Source organism: Pterocles gutturalis, unplaced genomic scaffold, assembly GCF_000699245.1.
Source record: "Pterocles gutturalis isolate BGI_N339 unplaced genomic scaffold, ASM69924v1 scaffold730, whole genome shotgun sequence".
Classification (NCBI taxonomy): domain Eukaryota; kingdom Metazoa; phylum Chordata; class Aves; order Pterocliformes; family Pteroclidae; genus Pterocles; species Pterocles gutturalis.
The window spans coordinates 187,269-207,930 of NW_010137956.1; the positions used below are offsets into that span (position 1 = coordinate 187,269).

At 41.1% G+C, this 20,662-nt stretch overlaps 1 protein-coding gene across 1 annotated transcript in view; it reads left to right on the forward strand.

Annotated features, from left to right (window-relative positions):
* KIF26B (kinesin family member 26B) overlaps positions 1-20,662 on the forward strand; it is a gene marked incomplete at its 5' end in the record, with an annotated part of 194,608 nt that overhangs the window by 116,510 nt on the left and 57,436 nt on the right. Inside the window, 2 exons of the mRNA XM_010082769.1 lie at positions 17,936-18,142; positions 19,678-19,771. Coding sequence (XP_010081071.1) covers positions 17,936-18,142; positions 19,678-19,771 — 301 coding nt within the window. The remainder of the gene's footprint in view (positions 1-17,935; positions 18,143-19,677; positions 19,772-20,662) is intronic.

A 20,662-nucleotide genomic window follows, 5' to 3' on the forward strand; every position in this document is an offset into this window, starting at 1 on the left:
TTCCTGCTTTTCCTTTGTAGACTCCCTGGAAAATGTAGATTCAGGGTAATATGCCATATATCCCTACAGAAACTTCAAAGTTTTCTGCACAAAAAATGTGTTGGCTTCTATGCTGGATTTTGGGGTTATCTTTTTTAAACTCATCTTGTTTCATATTAAGATAATAAATTGTTTTTATTAATGGGGAAATGTGGTGAATGTATGTAGACATTGAGTGTGCATCTCTAGAGAGAGTAATGAAGCGTGGATTAGGCCTACAAAATACATGTTACACTACTTCAGAAAGATAATTTAATTGTGTCATTAGAACTCTTTATCTGGATATGAAGAAATTTTTCACTGTGAGGGTGGTGAGGCACTGGAACAGGTTGCCCAGAGAAGCTGTGGGTTCCAGGCCAGGCTGGATGAGGCTTTGAGCAACCTGGGCTAGCGGGAGGTGTCCCTGCCCATGGCAGGGGGGTTAGAACTGGATGGTCTTTAATGTCCCTTCCAACCCAAACCATTCTATGCTTCTATTGTATCCATTGCCCAGTCTTATTTTCCTCAGTTTTATGGACTCTAAAGGTTTTTTAATTTTTTTTTTCTACTGGGATTTTCTTAACTCTTTCAGTACTTAAGTGTTTAATACATGCCCAGTTAGTAGGTCTAAGTCTACTGGAGAAAAAACTTAATTATCTAATGTCATTTTATTTGTTAGTGGCTATGTTTCAGGATAGCCACTCCCTGTCACGTTATGCTAGTGCCCAATATTAATCTAACTGGATTATTTAAAACTGATGAAATTGACTGAAAGTTGAACTAGCAATTGAAATAAAAATAGACAAAATTTTTTCAATCAGTTTTTGCTTGGTTAGTTTTTTGTTTGTTTGGGTTTGTTCGTGGGTATTTTTCCCCTGCCAAAAAAACCAAATTTGGGTTGACGGTACTCCATAGGTATGGAGTACTTTCATTTCAAATTTTTTGTTTATATAATGCATTGTATCAACTACATTTTCCAAGTATTTTTAAAGTCAGTGAGAGAAAAACACTTTGTGTTACCAACACAGACTTTTAAAATTAAAACAATTTCATAATTTCTCAGAAAATATCAGTCTTGCAGATTTTTATTTCTGTTCAAAACAAAATCATATTTTGAAATATTGAAGTTCCTGTCCCAACAAAATAGAAATTTGAGCGTTGGATCCTTAAAGATGTAATAGAAAGTTGTCAAATTTAAATGTATTTGTGATTTCTTGTAACAAAAAGAGCTTCAACTGTATATGTTGCAACAAGATAAAAATTTTCGATTTAGATTTGTGTAAGTGAGAGTCCTTCTCTGACCAAAGGAAAAAAAAAGGAATTTTGCAAAATTTGCAGACTGATCTGAGTTTGGAATTTTAACTTCAGGGAAATAAATGCCATGTTGTAGAGGTTTGGCCAAACAGACTTTGAATTCATTCCTGCCCTTTCGGGGAGAGGGGACTGTGTTTTATGGGTTTTGTAGACATTTGTGACACTGAGTGTCAGTTGTCAGAGCTGGGTGGCTTGATCCAGTTGCATCTGTATGGTCTATAGGCGCTGAGCTCCATAGGATCCAGAATGCCTTCACCTGCAGTGTCTCACATTTCCTATCTGATGAGCTGAGGTTTGCTCCAGTCTTCAGAGGTAATTAAAGATGATTAAAGTATATCCAGACAAGAAGTTTTGGATTCAAGTAGTTTTTTGAGGGTCATGTTAATATAGCAGTCTAGATGTAATCTGCTAGGTATTAGAAATATCTCTCCTGTGTTAGCTATAGAATAATGGCATCCTGAAACAGCAGATAAACCACTTTTTTCTAGTGGAAGTCACTGGAGAGCCAAGGTAGCTGATGCATAAAGCAGATTCCATGTAACATGTTCAGGCATTGGTGTACCTCATTAGTGGTAGAAACTTTTCTTCCAGGTGAGCTAGTAAGAGGAACTGTGAGTTACTCTTATCTGGAAGTCATAGATTAATGACATTTTCTTCCTCATGCTTTTGTCCATCTGGTCACTTGCAATATTTCAGAATAGATTTCAGAGGATGCTGCAGTCTGTGGATGTTCATGCAGTAAGAGACATAGTAAATTAGACTTACTGTGCATGTCAGTGAGCTGTACAGAAAAGATTTGAACCATAGACCAGAATAGTTTGGAAAGAATTATTATGATCTGTCAAGCCAATAATTCACATTTTAGAAAAGCCCTTGGTATAAATTTACAGTTTGGATTCATTTTACAACCTATCAGGCCGTTAATCAGGGCTTTGTAAGGTCCCCTAATGCAGTTTTATATAATCTGTGTTTTTGTGTTTTGACGTGATGGACTGTAACAGCTTAATTAAAATAATATTAAGAGGCTTACTGAATCCCACATTATCCAAGGACATCCAGAGATAGTCACTCCATTGAAAATGCACCCTGTCTTGTTATTACACAGTGAATGGAATATGTCCTGAAGCATCTCGACAGAGACCACATTTCTTGCAGCACCTAAGCAAATTGGTAGAAATTAATGACAGAATGCATTTCCTTTATTCTGGTGAGTTCATACACAATATTCACCTTACCAAAACTTGTATAGAATATGAGCTAATGCGCATTCACATGCAGTCAGGTAACATGTGCAGCATTTAACAGAAACACAACAAGAGCAGTGGTGTAGACAGAGTGTGTGTGAACCATGACGTTACCATTTATTAGGCTTCATGTTATTGAATAACGTGAATCAAAAGCCAGATGTAAATATACTCGAGGTGCACACTGTCCAAAGTAAGATCTATATCCCACCTTTTTTTGTTTGTAGCAAAAATATTGTGTAAGAATGCAAGACGCTTGACCATTAAAGAAGTAAGCGCAGAGCTGAATGGTTTGCAGCACTCGCATGTGAGTGTTGCTGCGAGAAGAGTCTTTAAAATAACGAAGGGCTGATGTAAAGCTATAGTACTGGACAACAAGTGATAAAGGCAGCTTTAGAACTGCAATTAATTAAAAAGCCACATTGTTAATTTTTCACCGTAATAACTGTCATAATCCCTGTGACTATATCTGAGGCACCTCAGCCGGGCAGATTTGTGGTCCATTCTGTGTAAATGTGGTACTGTCAATTCCAGGAACTATTTGGAAGGATTTTATGTACTGAAAGAAGTGAGGAAAAACTAAGTTGATCCAAGTTAGTGTTTTTGGCTCCACCAACGAAAATCTGAATGTTGTGGTTGGCATGACTCTCATTTGGATCTGGCCCAATCCTGGCCACGTTCGCTTTCTGTGCTTCTCACATTTAATCCTGATGCATATGTCAGTCTGTACTCAGGCAGTGCCACTTACTTCAAGACATACCTTTTCAGGTTTTGTGGTGTAAAACCATCCTTCACCCATCAGGAAAGGCAGTAGAGCCTACTCCTTCCCTACCACACAATGCTGATTTAGGATCATGTTTAGATTTAAAGTTTGATTATTTCATCAAGCTTCATTCTATGCTGCACTTTAAAAAATCTCTCTGTGAGTGTGACCTGTTGGGGTATCTTCTCCATTTATCCTTCTAATATACTTTACCTTGCGTATTTGTTCTGCCTGTGCTCTAATCTACTGTGGGAAGATGCTTCTTAAAAAACCCCTCAACCCCTTCCCTTTTTTTTTTCTTCATTAATCTCTCTATTTTGTGATGAGTGACAAAATGTTACAAGGCATCAAAGATCATTTCTTCCTTGATACTAAGCTACAGTAGTGACAAGCATGGAAGATGAATTATCTTAAAATGAAAGATCCCTTTATTGCTCAAGAGAAGGCTAGTTGCTTCAATCATTTGTGAAATGTGTGCACTAACTGCTACTTTCATAGCCATTGTCTGGCATGGAGTTATACCCGTAACAAATAGCAGTGTTGCAGTAGAAATTTTTGTAGTAGGTGGAAAAGGACTGTTTAAAGAGATGGATTTAAAAAAAAGTTTTTGGTGTAATAGCTAGGACATCTCCAGTAGTGTCAACAGAGATGCAGCGTCTCTGCAGGAATTGTTACCCATCAAAAGCACCAACACCTTTGCTGAGTGATGTCAGTTTTGAGAGTGCTGGATCTCATTATTGGCTCATGGTGCCATCATTGCAACTAAACTGGAAATAATAAGATTTCAGAGGAATGAAGCAGTCAGCTCTGTTACCCACCTCTGAGAGAGAGGGAATGGAGCCGTAGAATTGTTGCCCACCCAATCTCAGCAAGATCATCTGCTTGTTCTTATCCACCATCAGATCACTGTCTGCATCAGAAAGAGAGAAATCAGTGTAGATCAGGCTAGCTGAAGGTAAAATCTTCTTGAGCAGCACTTCAGTGATCAAAGAGCTTGATCTTTAGAAAGTAAGCTTACATGGCTGATGCAGTTCCCATCCTGGTGCAGTAGAAAGAGCCCTGCTTGTATATGTAGAGTCAAGAACTAGATTATTAGTTATTTAAATAGCATGCCTAGAAAACTGATCACAGGAGACTTAGGATTTGACAAGGAAGGATCACTTTGCCACTTACAATTCTTTTTAAACCATGTAGGACTAAAGCAAACTTAATTAAACCTCTGTTTTCATCATCTTAATCACTATTGACAAATATGAACATAGCCCTTAACTATTGCTACTCCACTTACCACTGGATGCAAATTATCAGCAAAGGGGCTGGAGTTGCCCCATGCTTCTCTGTTAGATCATTTATTAAGAAAAATAAAACATAACAGTCAAAACTGGTTGCTCCTTTGATAGATGCTTCACCTAGGTACCAGGAAGAGGTAAAGTGTTTACCATTGCCTTGGTTTGTAATGTTTGTCCAATTGTCTTGTTAATGTCAGTTTTTGAAACCCAAATATAAATGCCTTTTCGCCTTTGTATTGAGCAGCTCAGCATGTCTAGAGTTACAATGAGGATTGTTTCAAAGGTGCACCTGGAAAACAAGATAAAATAGTCCTATATAACTAGCAGCTTAGGGACAAGGTACTATTATGGCAAAGTTTTGCTTTAAAAAGGCTTTGGTAATGACCATTGCATTCATACTCAATAAGTCCTTATTTCGTGTTTTGGTCATGGGAAAAGCTAATTACACTCAAGAAAAAAAACCACCATGTTTACAGGACTCAGCAAAGTTTGTTTTCATAGTTCTTGTGGACAGCAGCTGCAGGCTATCAGCCTGGACCCTTGATAAATGGTTTTGACATTTCCTACAGATGCCCCTCATGAAAAAGGCTTTTTATTTATTCTCAAATGTTGAATTCTGCGTTATTGATCAGGTGCCATTCATTAAAAGCTACTACTTGCTTGAAAGAATTACACAGTCCATAAGCTACACACAACATAATGAATTATTCCACTGACAAACAGCAACGTTAAAGGAATGTTCAGGTTGCATGGTTAAGCACTCAAAAGTCAGGAAATGGCAGTTGAGGTTGAAGACGATGGGAATTTTGCCTGAATTAAGACTGCAGAATTACAACTGAGGGCATGTACTAAGACTATGAACAAGCACTGGATATTCATTCTGGGGCAAGTGGTTAGTTACCTGGTCTATTCACAAACACTGACGTTATTTATTACACCGTTTAACAAGGCAGCAAGCAATGGATGAAATCATTAGTGGTAGGGGTCACTAGGCAGAGAGGGGCTTTGCTGGCTGTTTCTCATTGCTATAGAGTTGCATTCGTCAAGGAAGAGGGTCAACAGCAATGTTATCCTGTATACTACAGCTGAGGGTGTAAGATGTGAGGCAAGTTTAATTTGTCAAAGTACTGCTTCCATTTAGTTCTCACCTGGGGGCTCTTGTTGAGTTTTCTTTCCATTTTTTTTGTTTATCTGCCTCTCTGATTTGGTATAATTTTGCTTCTGTTATTTGTCTAGTTATGTTCAGTACAAGTGTTACTGTCCCTATACCTTGGTTCTGCGATCAGAGAGACCAGGATCAGTGCCAAGCACACTGTACCATTCTCCTTGCCTGCATACATGGATTTCTTCCCATGGGAACACAGGATGCAGTGGAGATGAGCTGCACTGTACCTGGGGTCAGACACATGCCCAGAAACCAATATCACAGAGTACAATACAGAGATCATTTGTACCAGCAGCGGAGCCTCAGCTAATATGTCTTTGGATTTTGCCAAGTAAGAGTATCCTTGTACCACCAGATGCTGTACTTGCTGATCCCCAGCTTTTAGGAACAAATTTGCCCAGACATAGGACTTCCTGGGATTTACTTTCCTTCAGGGGTAAGATTCAGGTTGTAGTGCCTTCTAGAGGCTACTGGAAATGCCAACACGATGTTCACTACTGGTCAGAACGCAATTGAATGTTAGGACTGGGGAAGGCATTAAAAATAACAATAATAGCAATAAAGAAAAAAAAGAGGAAGGCCAAGTAGCCAGAGCCTCAGCAACAGGTTTTGGAGGAGCTGGGAGAGGCAGCTTCATATACTGGATGTACCCAGTGGCAACCTTTCCGGGGCACTCCTCTTCCCACCCCTGAAAGGAGTGACAACGCCCCACAAATGGCACTATGAACATGCCCAAGCCCAATAATGTCCCCAGCAGGCTGTAGATTTCACGGAGACTACAAGGTGGCTCATCAGAGCCTGTGGCTCACTCCTGATGGTACAAGTTCCCCCCAGTTTGTGTCTTGGTAGGATGCAAGTGGCACATGAGCCATGTGGGTATTGGCAGAGCACAGCTTGGAGGGGACCAGAGGGACATCAGTGCAGACCACCACAGTGGGAGGCTCGCAGGGCAGACTGTTGGGTCACTGTTGGAGATGGAATATTATGGAGTTATGTGAACCTTTAGATGCATCTTGTATGCTATTGTCTTGTCTCAGGCACAATAAATAATCCTGTTTGTTTCAGAGGCATGCGAAAACAAGCCCACCATAAAAATCTGTTCCATGGATTTCTGTTAAAGCTCAACAAATGCATTTTAGTCAGAGATAATATAAAGCATTACAAATGGATCTCATTAATTCTAAGTGACTGGCTGCTCAGGCTCTGCAGTTATTGTGCCTCCCCGTACCACTGCTAAAGATAGGAACATGCAGGTAGTATTAAATAGGATACAACATGAAAGAAAAAGTAAATTTAATATCATGTTTATGTCGTTGTAAACATTATGGCCTACAGTTATGGGATAAGAAAGGGAAGAACTACAGTTCAGTTAGTCTGTTTAGGTAAAGTAAGGTTTTCCTGGGATCTTAGGCGGTTCATTTATTCTTATATTTTATTTCTGCCATTGAAAAATGAGCATAATTGTAAATATATGTCTTAATCCTAACAGAAGGGTTTGCAAAGCCCTATAGGATCTTCAGGTGAAAGGTTCACTAACAATATAAATCATGTCATTGCTTGGATGCAGGTTTTATAATTTCTTCCTTTTTCAAGTTTCATTTTGTTGGTGGTGTTTCCTGACTAAGGTCAAATTCTCATCTCATATACTTGCACGTAAATAAGGAATTATTGCTGAATTCAGTGACACTATAATGTATTAAATTTCTCACTAAAGCATTGTGCAGGGTCTGTGTGGTGGGGTTTTGGTAGTGCAGCAGAGGCTGCAGCGTTGGCTCCTATGAGAAGCTGCCAGAAACTTCCCCTGCTCCAAATCAAACCTGCTGCTGGCCAAGGCTGAGCCTGTCAGTGATGGTGGGAGGGGCTCTGATGTAAATGTACTGAAAAGGGGGAAAAAAACAGTGGTGGACCAGCAGCGGAGAGAGGAGTGGGATATGAGAGAAACAACTGCGCAGACAGCAAGGCAATGAAGGAAAGAGGTGGAGGGTGCCAGAGCAGAGATTCCCCTGCAGCCTGTGGTGCAGCCTGTGGTGCAGCCCGTGGTGCAGCCCGTGGCAAGATGGCAGCTGTGCCCCTGCAGCCATGGGGATCAGCGGTGGGGCAGAGATACGCCTGCAGCCTGGGGAGGACCTCATGCCAGAGCAGGTGGCTGCACCTGAAGGAGGCCATGACTCTGTGGAAGGGACCCATGCTGGAGCAGTTAGTGGAGAACTGTAGCCCATGGGAAGGACTCATATTGGAGAAGTTCATGGAGGACTGTCTCCTGTGGGAGGGACCCACGCTGGAGCAGGGGAAGAGTGTGAGGAGCCCTCCCCCTGAGGAGGAAGGAGCGGCAGAAACAATGTGTGATGGTCTGACCATGACCCCCATTCCCCATCCCTCTGAGCCACTCGGGGGAGAAGGTAGAGAAATCAGGAGCAGAGCTGAGCCCAGGAAGAAGGGAGGGGTGGGGGGAAGGTATTTTTAAGATTTGGTTTTATTTCTTATCATCCTGCTCTGATTTGATTGGTAACAAATCAAATTATTTTTTTTTCTCCAAGTCAAGTCTGGTTTGCCCATTACTATAATTGGTGAGTGATCTCTCCCTGTCCTTATCTTGACCCATGAGCCTTTCATTATATTTTCTCCTCCCCATCCTGAGGGGGGCTGGGAAGAGGGTAGAGTGACTGAGTGGCTTCATGGCGCTTATGACCTGCTGGACCTAAACCAGGACAAGTATCCAGCTCTAACATTTGAAGTTTCTGCTGATTGTTTCATGCAATGTATGGCACTGGAGAATGGTTATACTCCCCTTCTGGAGACTGGATTTCTCCTCTGAATACTGAAGCACTTATTAGTTATCTCACTTATATTGCCTAATGTGATAATTGTACCTCCTTACACTATATAGACTCTCTTTAGTAATGCGGCCCCTTGCTTTCTTTGGTATTCTTTTCCTTCCCATGAATTCCCAAATCTTTTTCCTTGTCAGTAGCATGAAACATCACTTTTATTTACTGGCTGTCATTACCAACTGCCACTCCAAAGCTTTACACATCTTTTTCCACACTTATCTGCATTAAACTGCAATTTGTCACTTCTTCTGTCTTGGTTTAAATAATGTAAATCCTTCTTATCTGATTGCATTGCTACTCATTATTTATGGTGCTATGCCATACACTGTTATGTGCAGGCTGGGGAATCTTCTTTTGTATGCAGTCATGGACATCATCTTTATAAATAATGCAAAAGCTTACAATTGTGATTATACATCTTCTATGCAATACCTGCATATCCTTTGTTTCTCTAGCACTGAAAAGACATCTCAAAGACATGCATAAGGAAAACTTTGTCTTTTCTTGCATTCTTTCCACAGACATTCTTGTTTCCTTAGACAAAAAAAATAGAGAGCCTTGTGCATCTGGGAGTTCCTGTTCACCTGAGAACACATAATGCAAAGCTCTTGGTGCCACCCTTTCTCTTATTAAGGATGAGATGATTTGCCTGCTTAAACTTACCAAGCCACATCCTGTGCACCTTCTTCACAGTTTCACATAAAGGGAAACTGGGGCTCTTAGCAGATATAATTATCAGTGAGCATGCTTGAGATATTGCTACTGTTGATATTGCTACTGCTTTCTATCAACACCAGTCCTTGCAGATGCCAAGGCGCTACTTTTGTGTTTTGCTGGAAGGGCAGGTTTCTAAGAGGAAAACTCACACACTTTGAGTGAAGCAAAGTTCTCTTCAGTTTTTCTACACTGCAGCAGGATATAAGCATCACCTGTGAAAAAGAGCCAAGTGACTCGCCACTGCCAGCTCTCTCCTCCCCCAGGCGCTGATGGCAACCCTGTGTAGACAGCAAGAATTATGACAGCCGTGTCATCAATCACAAGAGCAGAGAAGTTCCTTTAGGGAGACTTGCCTCGCTGGTGCTGTTTGCTGGGTTTTATGGATCTGTCTGTAGGATCTGTAAATACTAAGCCAGGTTGAAATATGAAGAGAGCAACATATGGCACATTGCATGCTTGGGAGGCCACTACTGCACCACCTGAGTTGCTTGTATTTAACTTAAAATACGGAAAATATGGTCAAACTGTGCCATATGTCCATCTCTGTGGCTGGGACTGCGTTGTGGTTTAACCCCAGCGGGCATCACAGTTCCACACAGCCGCTCACCTACTCCCTCCTGGTGGGATGTGGAAGAGAAACAGAAGGGTAAAAGGGAAAACTCTTGGGTTAAGATAAAGGTAACTTACTAGAAAGAGCAAAAGCTGCATGCACAAGCAAAGCAGAATAAGGAATAAATTCACTACTTCCCATGGGCAGGCAGGTGTTCAGCCATCTCCAGGAAAGCAGGGCTCCATCACACATAACAGTTACTTGGGAAGACAAACCCATCAACTCTGCACATCCTCCCCTTCCTCCTTCTTACCTCAGCTTTTACTGCTGAGCACAGCATCACTCGGTATGAGGTATCCCTTTGGCCAGCTGGGGTCAGCTGTCCCAGCTGTGTCCCCTCCCAGCTTCTTGTGCACCCCCAGCCCACTGGCTGCTGGGGTGGTGTGAGGAGCAGAAGAGGCCTTGGCTCTGTGTGGGCACTGCTCAGCAACAACACCAAAAACATCCCTGTGTTATCAACACTGTTTTCAGCACAAATACAAAACATAGCCCTATAGGGGGGCTACTGTGAGGAAAACTAACTATTCCAGCCAAAACCAGTACAGGATATAAACTAAATTAAAGAGGAGCGGGAAAAATTCCTGGGCACTGGCATTCAATCATCCATATTCTTGCATTATTAACAAGGTCCCTGGCATGGTGTTGGGTCACTAGACTGCTCTTCCAAACAATTTCAGGCATGGTTTTAAAATTGGTGTGGGCAAAGGACCATTTTGTCAGATCATTGGATATGGCCACACCATAGCAGAGGATGAGAATTACCAGAAGGATGCTGGCATATTTTGTGCCAGGGAACAGTTTTTGCCATGTTTAATTTACTAGATAGATACTCTCCATCTAAAGACCCCTTTAAAAAGGTTGTATTATGCAGAAAAAAAGGAAAGGGGGGAAGCTCTACTCTGAAAGATAGCTGAAGTGAAGCAAAATATCTTTGATTTTGAAAGGTAAAGAGATCTGATGCCAAGAAAATGGAGAGCTCTTGAAATTCATGGCAGCCACCTGTACTTGCTACTCAGCACAGAAAAATAAGTTCTTACTGGGGTGAGAGAAACAGAATAAATTTTTGTAGTAGTATGTTAGAGGCTTAAGTAGGACATTTGCTGACTATACCAGTAGGCGCATGTCTACATATCTGCAGATCCACTGCAGGGAAGACAAGATTTGCCAGCTGATCCTATGTTGTTCCCACACTCTCTTTTGACCATACCAAACTAGTGACAAAACTCAAAGCTACTGCTGACACAAACAAGACAAGAAGTCACTGAGCCATGCCCTGTGACCTGAGTGTATTTCGCATCAGATTTTATTAATAAAGTTACATCATCCAATTGAAAAAGGGTACAATCCTGATAAGGGCAAGTTTTTCCAATAATGTGATTGGTGTTTGGGGACAGTACGTTACACCACTTCCCATTACGGCCACAAGTGCAAATTGGTTTAACTGCTGTACAGGATGGGGTTGATGAGCTGGTAGAGTTTCAGCAATTACACAAGAAAGAAACAGAGGGACAACTGGAAAAAAAGAGGAGGCCTGCAAGCTCTAATGGTGTTGCTTTTTCAATCATTTTCACTGCCTTTCCAAAGCCTCAGTAGCAGCAACAGCCATTTCCACAAAGAACATGAGTGAGTGGGCCTGAGCATTTTCTAATTTGTGCTAAAGTGAAGCACTGAAGCCTACAAGAATTTGTGAAAACAAAGAGAGGACAATGAGGCCTGTTTATGCATGCTTTCCTGACCAGCTTACACTGGCATCAATTACCTGAGTCTGTATTTTTTTTCCCCAGATGTGACCAGGAGACTTGGACCATTAGAACAAGTCCCACTCATACAGTTCTGTGCTCGTCTCATTCTGGCTCAGCCTATTTATCTTGACCTCCTAGATTTCATTTTAGCATGATCAGTTAATTGTCTCATGATCTGTAAGGAAGATCTTTTAAAACACATAACAGACTGTTTACATCTTCTCTGGGCACTATAGAAAGGCTTCTAGTTTACATCCATCGTGCAAAGCATGCATGTGCCTAAGTGTTTGGGGTGTCACAGATTTTCTTGTACTGTAGTATTTTGTGGCTGACTACAGCAAAAATGCATGCCTGCCACCATTATTTACAACCATAGCAGTGAGAAATTACAAACCCCACTCTTCATTAACCTCCAATAAGGCTGTTCCTGCAGCCTGTGATTGCCATTACATTGATGGAGTGCTAATACAGCTTGCTCGCCTCGGCTGGCCCGTCTCGCCCGCCACTGCACCGCCGCTCCTGCCTCCCGCCCCTACCCAGCACATGTCCAGCAGAAGCTGCTCAAACGTTTGATGAGAAAAGCAGCTTATAAAGGCAAGCACAGTGCCCAAAGCAACAGCTGTCTAGCCCTGTCCCTGCAGTAATTAGATAAATGAAGCCCAAATTAAATCTTCCAGGCAAGAGTAGAAGGAAGTGATAATATCCTCAGTGTCAATCTGCACTTGCTTGTGTTGCCTCATTCCAGCCTCTGTTTGTTGTTATTTGTGTTTGATACAGATTTGACACCCCTCCCACCTTCCGTGCTCTTTTCACTGCTGGTCCTCCAGACAGACCCCTGTGGGCACAGGAGACACGGGAGCATCACTGTCTGGGGCTGGACTGGACTCTTTTTTTTTTTTTTTTTTTTTTTTTTTTAATTTAATCTCTTAACAAAGTCTGGTGTGACGGTTTTTCTCCCTATGGCACCAGTTGTTCTGCTTTGCAGAGCCTGATGAACCTTTGTCCTCCACAGAGTAAGAACACAACAAAAGGTCCATGGTAGGTCACAAATTGAGTTTAGCAAGGGAAAATCTTGCAATTAGCAAATTCCCTTTTCAAGAAATAGTTGATGTGTATACAGGGATGTGTTAGATAAAAATGAGAAGGCAGAGGAATGTGGTCAGGCAGCTGAAGTTGTAATAGAGCAGATTAAAAGATCTGTGCTTATTTTAACAGTACAGAAATATAGTGATATCACAGCAATTCCCCTATATCTTCCCTTCATGCTACTGAATGGTACCTGTGAAGGAACTCTTCAGTACCAATAATTAGGATTTAGAGAAAAAATTCTTAAAAGTGTATCTATATTAAATTTTTTCATGTATTCAGAAAATGTATATGCATTTTTAAAATAGTGCATGTAGTTTAAGTGCACACACATACATATGCATAAAATAAATACATACACAAAAATAAAAAGAAAGTCTGTTGAGGAAACCTAAACAGTACAGCTCTGATTCTGCTGGCATTTGTGGCATTGCACATTGTGAGTGATACTGTGAAATACAATGACTGTAAAACTCATTCAAGAACAGAACAAATCTTTGTAGGCAGGAACTGAGATCCAGAGAAATAAATTGGGGTCCTGTTGGATTGAATAGTTGTCAAATGCAATCCTGTGACTTCAAAACATTACAAAATCCTTCCAGCATGAGCAGAATTAAGAGGTGAAGTTATATCCTGGCAGAAGTACAATAGTGATGCAGAGCAAGTGACCTTTTCTTTTATTCTCTCTCTCCACTCTTAAGCTAGGGTAATTCTTGCTGAGTGCAGCCAGATTTGCATGAGTGTAAAATTAGATCAAAATTAGGCCCAGGTTGTTTGTTTTACCTACAGTGCGTGTCTCAGGAGACTGCTTTCATGTTTCTCGGTAGAAACAGTCAGAGGTGCGTCTAAGGCTGGGTGCTGCCAAGGACTGAACGCTGGGGATTCAAATAAGAATTTCTGGCAGACTGAGTGGTCCCATTAATCGCAAGTGGTATCTCTTAAAGCCTTCAATTACAAGAGATTAGTGGGAAACTGTAGCATTAGACTAAAGGGGTAATGACATATAGGAAGTGAAGCAGAAAACCTGCTTTCTTCTTTTTAAGGAGAAGTTCAATTTACAGTTTATTTAAATATAAATTGCAAGCATGAAGTATTCGAGTTCTTAAACTTCACTGTTCAGTTAGTTTCAAATTAACTGTACTGTATTTCTGCCTTCCCCAGAGCAGCTCTGTGATCTTCAGCCTGTCTGTTCCTTAAATTGAACTGAAGTCTTTTAAGTCCATTAAGTTCCTGTGCTATCCCCATAGCTGGCTGAGTGACGTTCGCCCATTCTCACGCTGCCTCCCCCGTGACGTGGAATGCTGGGGCCAGCGTGGATTCTGACCCTTCCCCAGCTACCCCCAGCTATAAATTGCACGAAGGATTCTGAAACAGCAGAGCAGGAGGCCGTGGTCTCCCATCGTTTCTACGGCTGTAGCTTAGTTGATTTACTCTTGTCATAACCGCTGCTGGGAAATGTTTTGCATGAATCCTTGGGTTTAGGTTACACGCATAATTACATTTGATAATGGAGTGCCTACCTAATGGCAACTGCCAGTCCTTTGAGCCCTGTAAGGGCTGACTGTATCCACATGCCTTGCAGTGAAGTAAGCTGCAACTCAGCCCGTTGTACAGGTTAGGGAGTGTGAAACACAGAGATTGTATCACCCTAGCTCACAATTGTACTGGATCTGAGGCACAGCCGTGAGGAGGGGTCCTAGCTCCCCAGTCTCAGCCTGATTCCCAGGCCACAAGCCTGCCTTTCTCCTCAGGAGGTACATCTAGCTCAGATGTTTTAAATCTGGTTTGGTTTGCCTAGGTTATGGTGCCACAGTTATGTGTGCAGTTCTGAATCCCAAATATGTGCTTCTCAGGGATGAAGTTTGCCTGTAACTTGCTTGCTTGTTGAGTTTTCCTATAGTCACAGCTCCCATGGCATACAGAGGACATGTATTTTGCACAGCCAGGACCCTTTTGTCTTCTCAATTAATGCAATGTAAATCAGGGGTAATTTGAAAGAGTTACACTGGTGTGAAACTTACTCCTATATTTTTACAAATTACCAGATGAGTTCAAATAATCTACAGCTACTACTTGTGTTCAGTGTCCATCACACTCACGCACCCATCTTTATTTTTGTTAGCCTGTGGTTTTTGCCGAAGACTCACACAGATTTGTGTGTGCTACTGAATTTGGACCAGAGGCTGTGCTGCCCAGGAAAAGCATTTTTATTATTCTCACAGCAAAAGGAGTAACTTAAGGCGGCCTACAATGTAGGCACTTCCATCTCAGGTAATCATTTAAGATGCTTGCGGTGGTACAGAGAAAGCAAGAAGCACTTGTGGAGTGCAACTCACCTTATCTGGAAAGTAGGTCTGTAAAACAGACGGTGTGAATTACATGCTAGAAGTGCCTGTTTCTGTCTACCATCTACAAAGGTATCAGACAGCTGGCTTGGATGGAATCAGCTCCTGTAGGATGGTCTGTATGGATGGGAGAGGAATTACCTATTGTAAGCTGTGCCAAGGTGCACAGACATCTTCATGCCACCTGCAAACAAACTAGCTTCAGAGTAAGAAGTGGTCCAGCTGTCAGGATACACGTATGTAATCAATATGAAGTTCCTCTGCCCTAATGCACATGAACAATTAAGTCTCAAAACAAAAATCCCCAATGCACAGGAAATACAAAGGTTCATGGCAATAGGAGTATTTTCTTGAGAAATGTCTATATTTACTAGAGTTGAGGAGCCAAATGGTCAGAAAACATATGCTGTTAGACAACTTCTGGGACTTCTGAGGTGAGCTCTTCTTTTATAGTGGTTCATTCAGTTTATCTGAAGCTAGTAAATTTTTATGATTTCAGTTAAATTGGTCTTTTACTCCAGGGAAAGAAAAACCTCTTGCCTCAGCTTCTGTCATTATAGCTGTTGGAAGTTAGGAGGATTTGCAGTATCACTTCAGTAAGAAGTGACAGGTATTAATCTGATTTTGTGTGAACGGGTTTAAATCAGGACCCAAGCTGATGATATTATACTGTAACAGAAATGGTGTAGCTGAAGTTAAAACTGAATGCCGATACAGTTTGAGGCCAGAAAGGGCTCTTAGACCACCTGTATAAGAAGGGTTGTTAAATTTCATGCACTAGCTATTTTCCAAAGCCTAAAGAAACTTAGCCCCAGGCTTTTCAGTTAACTTTCCTTTGCACACAGGACTAAGGATCTGCAGGACATGGATTCATAGCAGCCAAAAATACACCTAAACTTATAGGGAAATAGTTCTCTAAAGCAGAGCAAGTTTTTTATTTAAAGTAGTTGAAGAATAGCACTTATTTGGGTTTCCAGAAGATCAGTCTGATGCTCTTGATATTGACATCTTTTTAAAAAGGTGGGACACTGTAGAAAAAGCCAAAGGCATCCAAAGCTGAAAACAGGAAAACAGATCAAGACTGATACTGCTCTTGCTGTGCTCTCTTCATTACTGCTAACGTGACTAGTGCCTCCCTCCTGAGCTGCCAGGAGACCTAGAGCTGGAATAAACATTCAAACCTCGCTTAGTTCATGCGGACTGCCCACGCGTGTTGGCTGCCTTTGTCCTCTGTAGAAATCAGCTCTCCTTAGGGTTGGGTTTAGAAGAATGCCTTTGGCAAAATATTGGAAGGGGCTTTTTCCAGCTAGAGGTTAGGTTTCATAAGCAGCTCCGCTGAGCAGTTGAGAGGAGAACGCATTCACACCCAAGCTGTATTTTACCTCTTTCTCTCAACTAACTGTGGAAAACTGAAATCACGTGCACAGATTTGTGACCATTTCACCATCTAATGATAACTTCTTTTCCCAGGTTTAAAACATGTGGAGCCAATTTACCATTTTGACTCACAGACATCTAGAAAAAACATTACAAAAATACTGAATAATCCAAATTAATCTCTGGTATCATTCCATTGTCTTCAGTTGTGTCAAAAATTAATCTGCCCAGACTTTACCTCTCAAAGTAGATGATTTATTTCTATGTGGAGTGAGTTTAGGGCAGCATGTAGTGAGACCTCCATACAAAGAGCACCAGTCTCAATGAGGCCAACAGAAGCTGCAGCCTCATCCAACCTTTTCGGCTCCAACCTCCTCATGGGGTGCATCTGCCATTCCAACAGCAGATATGATCCCACCCTGTGCTGAGGTGACCCTTTCTGGTCACTTGCATGAGAACCACAGGCAGGTTTGATACATACAGTTAAGGAACATTTGGATAAAAGTTCTGGCTGGTTGGTGTGAAAGCCAGTCTGCTCTAGGAGAAATTGTGTGCAGGTTTGGCTAGAGGCAAGAGCTGGTGGAGATGTTTGCCTTCTAAAGTTCAGGAACCCATGTGTCTGCAAGTGGTGAATTTATGGGGAGAACCAAAGCTAGACCAGCTGTCATCAATTTTACTTACATCTAAATTGCTTACCAATGGGGCTGAGGATACAGTATAACCTTATCAAATCCGTGAAGATGTATTTTTGTCTTAGGAGGAACGTCTTATTATGTAGCCATTTAATGAATTGTGAACTAACATGTTTTAACAAATCTTTTATCACTTATTACATTCCACTCCCTTGACAATAATTTCAAAATCTAACCATTAAAACAGGGCTCTTTTCACAGCTCTTTGATGATGACACTTACAACTGAGCATTTCAGCTCTTTGCATTTGGATTAGAATTGGAAAGGTGTAAATTACAAATCTGGCTTTAATGTGCTTGCTTTATTGATCAAACTGCTTCGTAGAACCCACAGAGGTTCTGATAGCTTAGCAGTCTAGATTGCCTTTCAGCTTTCTTAATTGGGCCACTGGGGTACAGTTAATTTTCAATTTATATTGAGAATAAGACAAGGTGATGTAATACCTCATCATTGTACTTGTCTAACATCGACACTAAACCACCATGATGTACCTTGTAATTCCAAATACACAAGTTGCTTGTTCAAGTAGATGGAGATGAGTTCTGGCTTTATTCCCTGTGTATTTTAGGCCAAATTCTGCCTATAGTAATTCCTGTGTCTTCACTGACTTCCACTGTGACACTAGCTACAGCAAGCAAGTATGGTTTGATCAATTGTAATTGGAAAGTTCATTCAATATACCAGTCTGGAGCATCCAATACACTAATCAAATGTGGTTATCTTTTTGTGTGTTTGCTGACAGGTCAAAGTCATGGTGCGCATTTCTTCTACGCTTGCCAGAGACACGTCTGAGTCCAGCTCTTTCTTAAAAGTTGACCCCCGTAAGAAGCAAATCACGCTGTATGACCCGTTGGCTTGTGGAGGTCAGAATGCTTTCCAGAAAAGGGGAAACCAGGTTCCACCTAAGATGTTTGCTTTTGATGCAGTTTTCCCCCAAGATGCATCACAGGTAGGCAACATATGATCAGAATAGTTATCTAAACAATAGCATGCACCAGAGACAAATTCGTTTCTGCTGCAACAGTAGTACTTTCAGTGGAGTTAGACCAGGGCTGAATTTGGTCCCCCAATGTCATCAATAACAAAATCAGCTTATTAACTTGTATCTTGATATTTGTGTGCTTTATTTGTTCTTTACTGTAAATTATTGCTCCTAAAATTATATGTGCAATAAATGTGCTAAATGGTGCCTAGAAATCCTCAATCCTCAATATCAACAAGTTATTGTATATTATAAGATCTTATTATTTGATGTATACAGCAATCTGATCAGAACTGCAGTTCTCTATTCATTAAGAAGTCAAGGATTATTTATACAGTGTTTTATTGTAGAGTTTGCAATAGGAGGATGGGGATTTTAGTCCACATATCTTTATTCATATTTATATATTCAGATTTCTTATTTTTATTAGACTTCTTTGGTTTGATGAACTATGTTACCCAAATGTCATAAGGAGGACAGTAGTAGAGTAAAGCAACATTGCAAAATATAATTAGAAAACAGTACTGTAGGGGCTATTTCCGTGCTCATAAACTGAACAGTGCTAGGACACGGGGCCAGCTAAAGCCCTTTCACATGATTGTGTCATTAGGTCAGTCCCTGAGCTAGTTCTGGTCCAGGCAGTGAGCACCTCCCTGACTAGTGCCTGGATGCAGTGCAAGGGCTGGCCTGTGAACAGTCCCTTTCTTGGCCTATTTTATTTACAATTATAGAGATGATCTGGAAATACCCATGATCTAGGTGAATTTACATGATTTATTATCAAACGCGAAGTGCTTCACATAAAAACCTAAACTGTGAATTCTGATTTAGTTTCACCCACTGTTGATAGGCAGTTCCTGCAGGACTGTAGACCATTCGGCCTGCTTGAACTTTAAATCTAAGAATGCCCAGGTAAATTTGTGTGTTGTGCTTCTTAAAATATTGCTACAGTCTTCAGGATGGAGCCTACTGCTGCTAAAAGCTAAGAAGACTCATAATAGCGTAGAGAAAAATTCAGAAGTGCTACATACCTCATACCAAAGAGGCTGTTTGTTCGCCTTACATTCCTTACCCACCTGCTAGTGGAATTGAACTCAGTCCGTAACTGGGTAAATAATAGAGCCTGTAAAAATTCCTCAGTATTTGATTGTTTTTTTTTATAAAAAATTGTATTTTTAAAGTCCCCTAAATAGGCATTTCTAGGAAGCCAACCACATCCCCTTACAGTACGTGTATCTTGTTCAACCCCACAAAGGACGTTGATGCTTTAGCAAGTGAAACTTGACACAGACCAAAAGTCCTGCTTCATGTGCTTGCACAAGTAATGTCATTCCCACCAACAGCATGGATCACATGAATGAGACAAGCAGGATTAGAATTTTTGATACTTCAACATGCTATCTGGAGCACTGATGACATTACAACCATTTTCCAATGAAAATACCCTATTGATTTTCCTTATTATTGTTAATTTTTTTTTTTTTTTTTAATACCCATGACAGGCTGAAGTATGTGCTGGGACTGTGGCTGAGGTGATCCAGTCTGTGGTCAATGGGGCAGATGGCTGTGTGTTCTGCTTTGGCCATGCCAAACTTGGTTGGTATTGTTAAAATTTCCCTACTCAAGCAGCAAAGTGAATATTTTTAACCCAAGATTGTTAGTACATTACATTAGGGAAAACAAACTTTCATTTGTCTGTCTATAGTAACTGTATTTGAAAGCAGTACACTGTGCATGATCTTGTACGACACCTTTACCTCTCGCTTACTCATCTATCCGCCCTGCATATTGTCTAAATGTTGGACAGTGTGCTCTTTGAAACAGAAGTTATCATTGAGTTGTTGCTTCATTCCATCCACTGACTACTATAGCAATTTTTACCATTGTCTTCAATTGCCAACAGTGAATTGTTAATGAATGATCCAACAGTGATCTACAGCTTTACAAAAGTGCTTGGTATTGGAGACCAATTGCCAAAATACCACTTTTATCAAGCTGTGTAAAGGCTGTGAGTATCCACTCGAGTACTTGATGTTTGTGATGACACTACTCAAGTGCTGTGACTGGGCATTCAAATAGTTTAATTTATATTCTGTTCCTCGATTAGACCCAGGTAAAATATCTCTTGTTGTGGACCCACTTATGCACCAAATGGCCACGTGTACCTGGGTTTTTTTTTTCTGTATGAAGCTACATCTTTATGATCTTGGGACCAGGTTTATGTCAATCCCAACCCCAGCATATGAAGCTTTGAAGTGAAAGGTATCCAAAGAATACCACACTAACAGTATCTACAGCACGGACTTTTAGAGTCCATAGCACTCACACTCTGCTCGATTTCCCCCACCACTCACCCACAGCAGAGGCTGCAGCATTGTGTCGTAGGGACCAGCAGCACCCTGCCTGGGGACTGGGGGATGTCAGGGGAATGCACGAGGTAATGATTTTTGAAAGCAGCTCAAGATTTCATCTGTCAGTTTTAAATGC